Source organism: Protobothrops mucrosquamatus, unplaced genomic scaffold, assembly GCF_001527695.2.
Source record: "Protobothrops mucrosquamatus isolate PMUCROS unplaced genomic scaffold, P.Mucros_1.0 scaffold2210, whole genome shotgun sequence".
Lineage (NCBI taxonomy): Eukaryota > Metazoa > Chordata > Lepidosauria > Squamata > Viperidae > Protobothrops > Protobothrops mucrosquamatus.
The window spans coordinates 67,780-79,968 of NW_015388302.1; the positions used below are offsets into that span (position 1 = coordinate 67,780).

The 12,189-nt window shown below is 39.2% G+C and overlaps 1 protein-coding gene across 1 annotated transcript; it reads left to right on the top strand.

Moving 5' to 3' along the window:
- Positions 1-685: 685 nt before the first annotated feature.
- Positions 686-10,673, top strand: LOC107295079 (alpha-crystallin A chain). The gene is made up of 3 exons (XM_015824370.1): positions 686-874; positions 2,368-2,490; positions 10,464-10,673. The coding sequence occupies exons 1-3, from the start codon at positions 686-688 to the stop codon at positions 10,671-10,673; spliced, it is 522 nt and encodes a 173-aa protein (XP_015679856.1).
- Positions 10,674-12,189: the final 1,516 nt, after the last annotated feature.

The following is a 12,189-nucleotide window of genomic DNA, read 5'->3' on the forward strand; positions in this document are numbered from 1 at the left end:
GAATGTTTGGGGTATTTTTAAAATGAATACTTACACATTCTTATTGACTTATAAAGTAAATAGAACTTGGATTCGTGATTTATAGTTCCAATATCCAGCTCAATATGTCCACAGGTTAAACTGACAATTTATTATTTTCCTCCATGCATTCTATCACAAGGTCTTTCAACTGCTGTCTTTCCATTCTTTTCAATCTGAAATAAAACATCTGTAATCCTGAATAATTCATTTCAGGAAAAAAAAATCACTTTTCTTCTCCTTGATCTCAGGCAAAAAAAAAATTAGAGAAATGTAGGATTTAAAATGGTCTGTGGAACTGTGGGCAAAATGTTCCCTTGGGAGTCCTTTCCTAAGCAAAAGGACCACGTTATGGCTGGCTGGTAAAATAGTACAATAGCTCTTCTCTCCAGAGAATGCTGAAGACTGCCCAGCCCTCTGGCACTGATTCTAACTAGACTGTCATTCCCAGGTCAGTCCCTACAATTTCTGCTGACCAGATTGACCTTCATAATGAGATCATGTCTTTCCAGAAATCCTGCTGATGCCTTCATTCTGCAAAAGTGGTATATATAGAGGGACGTTTCCTATAATCCCGCAGTGTGGTTCAGTTAAGACCTCACTATCATCAAAGTGACTGCACTGTCTTTGCCCCCCCACTTTTAAGCTTGCAGCCACAGCAAAGACCATGGATATTGCCATTCAGCATCCCTGGTTCAAACGAGCTCTTGGACCTTTACTTCCAAGCCGCTTTTTTGACCATTTTTTTGGAGATGGTTTTTTTGAATATGATCTCCTGCCTTTGTTTTCTTCTACCATCAGCCCATACTACAGGCAATCTTTCTTCCGTACTTTGCTGGACTCAGGTGTTTCTGAGGTAAGACTCCTGTACCTCAATATATTTAAACTCTTTTAAAGCTCTCTCCTAAAAGCAACACTGATTTGATTTCTGGCAAAGCTGACTAGAGACTAGAATGCGGTAGGATTTACAACAGTTTGCAGAAATGCGAACAACATAATCTGAAATTGTTCCAGAATTTAATCAATCTTATCAATACTGTAGGCAGGTGAGATGGCCAAAGAACAACAGCAGACTGTTCTTGTTATCACATACTTCAGCTGTAATGCAGTTGTCTTATGATGATAATTTGAAAGAAAGGAGCATATTTGTTCTTAATGTAGTCAAATATTTGCCAAATACAGACTGGAATGCATATATACACGCTTAGGTGAAAGCAGATGTTTGTGTATTTGACATTTGTATTCAAATCAAATTGTTTCTTTGTAGCTAGAAATAAATTCATGTTCAACCATTAGTACTGCACCATGTATGTTCTTTACAGAAAACATTAGGCATGTTATGATCAGAGTGCTATATGGTAATCTATTGAAAGAATAGCCTATCAACGATTTATAAAGATAAAGTGTTACTGAGACCAGATTTTAGAACAATCAAGTTTGAAATGCTATCTGTTTACTCTTTATTCTGTTTCATATTCTGCAAACATATATAAAATACAAATCAACAAGCTAGCAAGAACTCAGATGACAAAGTGATTACTTTTAAAAATCAGTGAGAAATCTTAAGATTACTGAAGTGTTTATGATGTATGAATATTTAAGGTCAGTGAATTACAACCTGTACTAAATGATTTGATGGAAATAAAAAAAATCTATTCATGAAATAGATGAATGCCCAAACCACTAAGTGAATTTGCTGTGATCCTAATGTGAAGTGAAAGGAAGCCAGAAAATGCATTGCAAGCTGTTTTTCAGAATGTATACAAATCCAAAATTTACATCCAAATGTAGCATATTAATTCCTTATGCTTTGAATAAATCAATTTTGTCATTTTAACGTATCAGTCTTAAAATAGTACTTAAAGGTGGATAACCGCTACTGCCTCCTGCCTCCTGTGTAGTTACTCTTTATCACCTGCTTTAAGTTTTCTAAACAACAAGAAAGAAAGAAAAAAGACCACATCATCTAGACTCATATAAGGTGAAGAAAGGCAAAAGCACTATAAAAAACCGTTGTCCATACATTCATTTTACTTTAATATGTTACGGTAGATTTTTGCCATATTTTCTATATACAAATTATTTTAAAAATCAGGCTAGTACAAAAGCTCCCCATGTCAATATTCATTACAGTAGGTATTTAGCACACCCCAGTCAGTTCATCTCCAACCAGCCTTAGGCTGAGGCTACTTTTAAAAAGCTCAGATATTTTGTTCTTATAAACTGTATTTCAGAGGACATCATCACATAATCTGAGAGAAGAGGAAAAAAAATCACCTAATCTTGCTAATAGTTTAAATTTTAATTCTTGGGGGGGATGTGTTTATGTGGTCTTTATTTCATTTCCAGGTGAGATCTGACCGAGACAAGTTTCTTGTCTTTTTGGATGTAAAGCATTTCTCCCCTGAAGATTTGAGTGTGAAAGTCATTGAGGACTTTGTGGAAATTCATGGCAAACACAATGAGAGACAGGTAAGGAAGAGTGATATTGAAAATTTCCATTACATTACAAATGCAGAGAAATTATTTCATTCACCTGATATTAACACCTTCAGTTTAGGTAAAGGAGGTTGATTGTGGATCTGCTCCAGGAAAGATTATATGACAAGATATGGTGATGATAATGTTACTGTAGGACTAATACTAATGGGTAGAAGTTTTAGGAATGTTTATTATAAGCTAAACAATAGATATTTCCTATGGAAAAGAGCTTTCCAATAGGCTGACTTAAAAGGTAGTAACTTCTCCTGCACTAGAGGTATTAACACAGAGTTGGACTGTCATCATGAAAGGAAGCCATATTTCCACTAAGTTTGAATCTGGACTAGAAAATCTCTACGTCTCCTTCCAACTCTGATTACAGCTTTAAAAAAAAATATTTTTGACTATATAAGTTCTAAGAAAACAGCTTGTGCTCAAATATTATCAGGGAAAGAGAGCTGCATTTTCCATTGGGGAAAGACCAAAATGTATAGTAGACTAAAAAAAAACTAGCATCATTTAAAAAGTTATCAGAACTTTAAATAGGTTCTAGAGGAGTAGCTACAATATGTTATTCATAGCAAAAATAATGAAGAAATAAAAACATAAACTTTGGTGGATCACAATGTAATGGAACAAATGTGATAAAGTATACTGTAATCCACCAAAATTTATAACATAATTTGTTTGTCTTTGTGGCCTGCATGATCTTTTATAATTTTAATTAGACTGTTAAAAGAAAATCTAAAGTATAGTATAGTCAGAAGAAAAGGGTGATTTAGTTGGAGGAGGTTTATGAACTGTGGATATTTTCCATTTCCTCTGAAGCAGTTTGAAGATATTTCATGGCTGTTTTCCAAAACTTCAGACTTTACCAACTGAGGACAAGCAGTCATTTGCAAGTTGAGTGGCTTAGACATGTGTCATAAATAAGTAAACAAACAATAAATAAAAACCACTACCCATATCTGTCTGCCGTAAGTAGCATAAATACTCAATAGGTAACAAAAAAAAACCCTCCTAAGAAATATATTGCTTTTCATTTGGAAATCCAAAATTTCACATTCTTTGCTACGTGAAAATACGAACCTATAAAATCAGCATTTCCCTTAAAGAACCTGCTAGAAAATTAAAGTTATAAGACTGTGCCAAGTGGGGTTGACAGCCCCTTTCTTGGAGGGCTTAAAATCTTGTAAGTTTAGAAGTCAGTTGTGTTAAAGAGAGGAAATAAAAAAGAAGCAAGATCAAACTACATAAGTATTTTGCTTTATGGTCCTGTGTGGTAGATGAGAAAATTAAATTTGTCATGTACTAAATTTGATCTGAATGGCGTTACTCATTTAAATTTCAATAGCGGGTCCCTTTTAAATAGAGGGTCCCAATCAGTGGTGGGATTCAGCCGGTTCGGCAGAACCGGTAGCTAACTTTTTGTTGCTCAGGCCCAGAATGGACTTCTGGAAGCAGCGTCCACACAGAGAACCAGTTGTTTACATATTTGAATCCCACCACCAGTCCCAATCCTACTGGTCTTTGGAAAGACAATAAAAACTTGGCTTTTTCCTTGTATTTTGGAAATATAGATTGATTGAAATTACCGCCTAGAGGGTTGTAATGTATTTTGTGGGTTTCTAAGTTCCTGTCATTTCTAGCTATTGTGATTTTAATGGTTTATTGTTCCCCACCTAAACATGTTGCCACATATACCTCATAAATCAATCAATAAATCTTCACCCCACTTTTGGCTTAATTTAAATATGAATCATTGTCAGAAGCAAAATACTGAAGTCACCTTACTCCCACAGTATGATCCTAGTCTATGTCAGGGCTGTATATCTATAAATGTTTGTGTGAGAGAAACAGAGAAAGAAGAAAGAAAGGAACATCTTTCATACAAGGAGTTATGAAGTTAGGACCAAATGAATTCTTTGTCCTTAAAATATCGTTCCTGGACTTTTATTTTAGGGGGCACATTATGCCAAAATGAACTCCATTATCTGATGGCCCATACAACTGAATAAACTGCAAAGACTCTGCTTTCATAAGTTAGCATGGTTCCTTGGGGTTGAGAATCTAGAAATGGATTTCTTTTTTTCAAATACAGTACAGGAATGTTAGAAATATCTACCTCAAGACTTACAACATAGAGACTGACATTGAATACATTTTAGAGGGGTTGTTCAAAACACGTCAAGTTCAAAACAGCTGCTTTGAGCAGTTCATGCTCAAAACAAAATGTATATGCTTCATGAGTTTTGGTTCAAGCATAAAACAGAATGTGACCATTTCATGGGAAAACATTTCTAGTGTTTTGTACTTTTTATGTGAGGCAGTTAAAAATTGATTTGCCTCTTGCTATTTTCCTTCCTAGGCCAGTATAGCAAGATAGACCAGTCATGTACTTATCACTACTGGCTTAGGGTTGGTAGCGTGATCTGGGAATGAAGTTTTGGAACAACGCTGCTGGCATTTTAAGGAAACCATTTGGGATCTGATTGTTCCCCTATCCTTCATGCCATTGCCAGGCTGCCACTACTATTTTGTAAAATATTTGTACAGTATGTGAATGTGCTTGCGTATATAAAGAAAAGCAAGTGAAATGTCAGTGAGAAAAAGTAATACAATATTGGTTTGGCCTACTCAAAAGTGTGTGTGTGTGTTCTGTGCGTGCTCCTGCTGATTTGTGATTCAGAATACCTGTATAGATGTGGCGAGTCTTGAAAGGCTCCCACAATCAATAGGGCAAACGAACATTTGCAAAGTGTATACGCATACTCTCAGTCGCCATTCCACATAGCATCTTTTCATTTCTCTGAAATGTTTGAAGGTAATGGCTTGCTTCAGATTCTTTGCCAATGGCTCTTTGGGAGTTTTTGATTGAAATGCCATTGAAAAGTAACTTTGGATGGCTTGCCGAGTTTTTGGTGTTCACCACTGTACTCAGTGTTTTCTTGTGTTCATTTGTAGAGATTTAAAAATGCAGCAGGCTCTATGCAAGTTAACTTTGCCTTTGTGTACTCTGCTCATCCTTTTGTATGAGCCTGTGTATGTGTGTGCATGATTCTTTTTTCTTTTTTTGCTACTGAGGATGTAAATATAATTTACATTTGGGATGTAAATGCTGGCAGTCAGGTGGGAAAATTCTGGCAGTCTATATTTCCAGAATAAGGTGGCTCTCCGTGTCAATAGCTTGTGCATGCCCCTTCCTTCCTTCCTTCCTTCCTTCCTTCCTTCCTTCCTTCCTTCCTTCCTTCCTTCCTTCCTTCCTTCCTTCCTTCTTCCCTCCCTCCCTCCCTCCTTCTCTCCCTCCCCTTCCCTAATTGATTTGAAAGGGATGTGCAAGAGATTAAGATCTATGCATTGTTTTTTTGATGGCACACAATCCATTAATCAATCAGTCTGTCCACCAGTCAGTTAATTGTTTTTTAAACTAGAGAATGTCAGGCTAATAACCAGGTTTTTTTTTTAAAAAAAAATAGCACAGCTCCCCCTCCCCAAGGCAAAGGGAGAAGGGTATAGTTGTACTTGAAATTTAAAAAGACAGCACAGGATGATGAAACGGATCTTTCCACGTGGCATCCTTGGTGCTCTCTGTACTTGGTTGTTTTCTTGCAGATATTTCATTACCTGACTAGGTAACATCTTCAGTGCTAGAAGGGAGTGCATTTGTTCTTTATTTATATACAGTAACTTCTCAACTAGTCCAATATCCTTCTCATTTAGTCTGCCAGGCACTAGCTAGAGGGCTGGAAGCTGCCAAGTCTTGCCCCTGGACAAGCTACTGTATATACAGTAAACAGAAAGCAAAATCCACTCCATTCTAGCACTGAAGATGTTACCTAATTCGGTAATGAAAGTCTGTAAGAAAACAGTCAAGCTCAGAGGGCACCAAGGACTCCACAGTTCAACTCTGAACTACTTGTACTCTCTACTATTGGTTTCTTCTTCTTCTTCTTCTTCTTCTTCTTCTTCTTCTTCTTCTTCTTCTTCTTCTTCTTCTTCTTCTTCTTCTTCTTCTTCTTCTTCTTCTTCTTCTTCTTCTTCTTCTTCTTCTTCTTCTTCTTCTTCTTCTTCTTCTTCTTCTTCTTCTTCTTCTTCTTCTTCTTCTTCTTCTTCTTCTTCTTCTTCTCCTCCTCCTCATCTTCCTCCTCCTTCTCCTCCTCCTTCTCCTTCTCCTTCTCCTTCTCCTTCTTGAAAAAAAAGGTTACAAAACATTTTATCCGCTTCAGATTTTGTTCTGTCAAAGCTTGAAATATTGTGATATAATATTCTACATGGAATAGTTTGTTTCAAGCTTGAAATAAAATACATATTTCATTTATGCATACCCCAAGATTTTAGTCTTGAACTTAATACTTTTTCAGCCAATACTTGAAAGATTAATCTTGGGAAAGTCAGAGAATCTTATTTTTTAGTCTTAAAACTCTGATCAACAGTTACTTCTCTCTCAGACAGATTACAACCGTGGAAAAGAACCATGAAACAACTTGAGTTTGATGCTTGTAATGATGGGGAAAAGACAGTACAGGAGTAATGGTTCCTCATCTGCAAAGAGGATAACGGAATATTTTAATTTTTGAAATCACAGCTTTATGAACTTAAAGATTCTATCTTAATCAATGTTGGTCCATGAGGTATGGGGGTGATATATGTCATAAAGTAAAAATGGAGAAAAAAAGAAAAATGAGGTACAAAAATTCTGTTTCATCTTACTTGTTACTGTATGCTGCTAATTTATTAATTGCAAAAAGTTGTGGGCCTTTTTTAGGAGAGCAGAAAGATAATTCAAACTGTTGATTATATTATCTCGGAACTATATCAATTCATTATCAATTAATCTGCCAGTTCATTTGTTTTGCTACAGGGATTTCCACATTAGTGTTGAGTAAATTGATGAGCCAATTTGGTCTAGTGATTAAGGCGCCAGGCTAGAAACCAGGAGACTGTAAGTTCTAGTCCTGCCTTAGCCATGAAAGCCAGCTACAGTATGTGACTTTGGGTCAGTCATTCTCTCAGCTCATGACAATGTCAGACTTGGGCAACACTTAGTTCAGGGGTGTCAAACTGCCGGCCCATGGGCCGGACACGTCACAAGGAAACCACACCCTCCCCACTGCCGGCAATGGGGAAAAAGTTCTGATACGTCGCACGACATCACGTGACGTCACAAGTTTGACATGTCTGACTTAGTTGTTCCCCCCAAAAAAGTGTACCCTGAGTTGCGTCAAGATGCTATAAAGAAAAAATAAAGTTTTCACTCACCAGACCTTCCAAAGTACTTTGAAATTAATCCATGATTTTTTTTCACTTCTACCAGCTGAGAACAAGGAGTGAAAATCACTGTCTTGCCACAGGCTGCTATAGCAATAGCAATTAGAAGTTAGACTTACATACTGCTCCACAGTGCTTTACAGCTGCTCTCTAAGTGATTTACAGAGTCAACATATTGCCCCAATTATCTGGGTCTTCATTTTACTGACCTCAGAAGGATGGAGTCAACATGAGCTGGTCAGGATCGAACTTCTGGCAGTAAACAGAGTCACTGTAGGTCCCTGCTGCTTTCACTATAACAGTTTCTCACTTTCAAAACAGAAAATGGGGTGGGGGGGAAGGAAAAACAAAAATACTGCCCCCCCCTCCTTCAAAGTTTTGACATTTTGCAGCAACCATCAACTCCCTGCCAAAAGAAAGATGGAAAGGAAAAACAGATGGCCAGTTTTATCCTTCTTCCTTTCGTCAGGGCTACGATGGGAATGGAAAGGGAACCATAGAAATCTCAAGCTAATTTCTGTTTTGCAGGACTTGAAGCTTAAGAGTTGAGAGGAGGAGGAGGAGGAGAGAACAAGAGTTCCCCCACAGTGGCAAAATAGAGCTATCATTGACTCTCCCTTTCTCCTCCCCAAATCTCTAGCTTTGTATGGGTCTCAGCTACAGTGTGGCTAAGGAAGTATTACATTGGTTAGCTTTTCTGCACTGCTGACATCATGAGAACCTATTTATTTAATACCATTTACAAGCTGGCACTACATGGCTAACACTACTATGTTAACAGATAGGAGCCGTGCAAATCTTTGGGAAGATGTTCATCCAGAGGTCAAGCATTACAGCCAAAAAGGTAGCTTCTGAGATCCTGATAGATGACACCGTTTAATCAAAGAGACTCAAAGCACACCTCCTTTGTCTGACCTCCCTGGATGGGCAGGTCCTATATCATGAATGATTTTATAAAGCATAACCAGTATTTTGAATTTGCACATGGATGCCAACTTGTAGCCAATGTAGCTTATAGAACAGCAACATCCCATTGACATATTGTGGTGCCACATTCTGGATAAGCTGTTGTTTCAAGTAGTCTTCAAGGCGAGTGCCATGTAGAGCACAAAGACCATTTTTGAGGTGACTAGGGAATAAGTAACTGAGGGTGTGAGCAACTGTCTGAAGGAATGGGCACAACTTATGCAATAGCTGGAATTGTGCAAAAGTCCTGTTGGCCATAGTTGCCACCTGCTCTTTGGGAAGGAACTGTAAGTTCAATGTGACTTACAGTCTCCGTAAAAGTATCAAGTGGAAAAGTCCACAGACGCAGACACATAATCTACATAGAGGTCTACAATTGTTTTTAAAGTATTTGCATGTCCCTTTGTGTGAAAGTGCCCAAAACCTTAAATTGTGTTTATTAACATTAACTAAACATGTACAGAACAGCGCAATATTTTATGTACTTATTTATTGCACTAGTACATCACTGAATCTGTCAGGGACTCCTGGCAATTTACAACTAGCAATTAAAACAGTTGCAGTACAAATATATAGGTAAAACATACACAGTAAGATAAAAATAAAAAGGTAAATCTAAACACGATCCCAATAATTTAAATGGAATTTCTCCAATCCAAGAAAAAAAATACTATAATAAGATTAATGATAAGTAATACCAAAATTTTTCCTATCAAATGTGTTCAGGAAGAGCTCTGTCTTTACTATCTTCGGGAGTGATATTAAGGGATTAGTCTGCCTTCTTAGAAGAAGCCATATTATACAGCAGGGCTATAAATATGATCTTGGCTCTCACATCATGGAAGTGGGAAACTTCTCCTGGAATGACCATACAGGATGGGTTGATTCTGGCTTCAAAATCTGGGTTCCAAGCCATTTAAGGCTTTATAGTCAGCAGCAGTACTTCAGATTGCACCTGGGAAAATACAGGTAGCTAATGCTGGGCCTGCAGTATGGGTGTTATGTGCTCTGGTGACTGGTACTAGCCAAGAAGCATTTTGCACCAATTACAATATGAAGATACCTTTAGACAACCTTGTGTAGAATACATGACTGGCTATATCATGCAAAGGTGAATCAATCTGCTCTGGACAGCTCTTTGAAGAGGGAGAGAATGGATGAAAGCAATATGGGGGGGGGATAAATGTTGGCTCATTTCTGCTTCTATAACTCTGTTCTGCAACCAGGCTGATGTTTATAGAGCAGTGGTTCTCAACCTGTGGATCGGGACCCCATTTGGGATCGATCGACCATTTCATGGGGGTCGCCAAGCAAGGCTGTCCGCCATTTTTTTTGCCCGCCATTTTTTTTGTCCGCCATTTTTTCCCCTTTTCCAGTGGGTGCCTTACCTCCCTTGGGCTGAGCCAGCTGGTGGTCGGCCTGCTCCGTCTCTGCCGCTTGCCAGCTACGCCTCGGCCGGCGCAGGGGGCGGAACCACGCATGCGTGGCGCTCCCGGGCAGGGAAAGTCCTCGACTTACGACCGGTTGGGTAGTCCTCGACTTACGACCGGTTTAGTCCTCGACTTACGACCGGTTTAGTCCTCGACTTACGACCGGTTTGGGTCGCGGCATTAAAAAGGTTGAGAACCACTGTTATAGAGCAATTGATCCTGAAGGACTTACCTGTTAACTATACCCTTTAATGCCAATGAGTTTTGTTTTGCTTTTGTTTTTGTTGCGTCTCACTTCAGGATGACCATGGATACATTTCCCGTGAATTCCATCGTCGATACCGTCTTCCTTCCACTGTCGACCAATCATCCATCACTTGCTCTCTGTCTACTGATGGCATGCTAACCTTCTCTGCTCCCAAGGTTCAGTCTGCCACAGACCCCGGCCATAGCGAGAGACCCATTCCCGTATCCCGCGAAGAGAAGCCGACTTCAGCTCAGTCTTCTTAGTTTGATCCTCCTGCTGCTGAAGCATCCAGGCTATCCACCCCTTTCAGGCCTCATTCACAGCACCCTTACATAGATATCAGTGAACGTCTAGGAGGTTTTCTTTTTGTTTTCATTCTTCTCTTGGAAGGAATGAGGGCTGGATGAACAGCTAGAGGATTTGAAGCTTTAGCCTAAACCAGGGGTAGGCAACGTTGGCTCTTTTATGACTCGTGGACTTCAACTCCCAGAATTCCTGAGCCAGCTTGGCTGGCTCAGGAATTCTGGGAGTTGAAGTCCACGAGTCATAAAAGAGCCAACGTTGCCTACCCCTGGCCTAAACTTTCCCCCACTTTCACACACCTTGTTAGGATGACAAGGAAGATGAGGTATCTTCCCAGAGCCTTCTGTATTCTTGCTGAAAGGGTTCCAAATGTCAGGCTGTATCTGATAACATCTGTCAAGCCCAAAACACAGGGCCGGGTTGCCAGCATGAGCTGTCACAGCATCGATCAGTCACATGAAGGCTGATGCAACGAAAGCAAGAATACAGATTTGTTGTCTTCTAAAGTAATTGAAGAGGCAGAAGCAGAGGTGAGCTAAGCTGAGTAGGGTGGTAGTGGCAGTGGGGAGTGGGTGACAGTTGCAACAAATTTGCTCTGCCCACTTTTAAGTTAAAAAAAAATGGAGGAGTTCATCGTGTTTGGAGGGATTTATAATTTTCTTCATTAAAAGTGTATTTTTTTAAAAAAAAACTTTCCCTCTGCAACATCCATAGCAGTGAGTGACATCGTAAGAGCCACTAATGCAAGAATGAGTATCTTTGCAGGCCTTTCAGGATCCATCACAGTTCAGAAGCTTCAAACCTGTATTCAGCTGTCCCTGGTCAGCAATGTATAGGCCACCTTCCTTAACCTTGCTGTAATTCTAATATAGTTCCATCTGTTTTACTGATATCTAGCATGCAACCTAAGATTCCAGCCAGTGGCAATCAATAAAGAAAATATGAAATAAGCAACTCCTTTTTCTCCATTCTCTTTTCAATTCTCCTTAGAAGCTTGTATTTTAAAAATAAAAATGAGACAAATGCAGTACACTTCCTCTGCTTACTCCGAGAATATTCATTTATCTTACTAACCCAAAGGAGGAATATGTCAACACACACACACACACACACACACACACACACACACTTTGCATGACAAAGTAGATCACAACCTACTACTTGAGAAGATAGAAAAATGCAGGTTAGACAGCATCACCACCAGATGGATCCGTAGCTGGCTGACCGGCAGTACTCAGTGTGTGATCCTCAATGGAACCACATCTACATGGAGGGAAGTGTGTAGTGGGGTGGCCCAGGGCTCTGTTCTGGGCCCAGTGCTCTTCAACATCTTCATCAATGATTTGGACGAGGGGCTAGATGGGGAACTCATCAAATTTGCAGACGACATCAAGATGGCAGGAATAGCCAACACTCCAGAAGACAGGCTTAGGATACAGGAGGATCTGGACAGACTTGAACACTGGGTGCTATCTA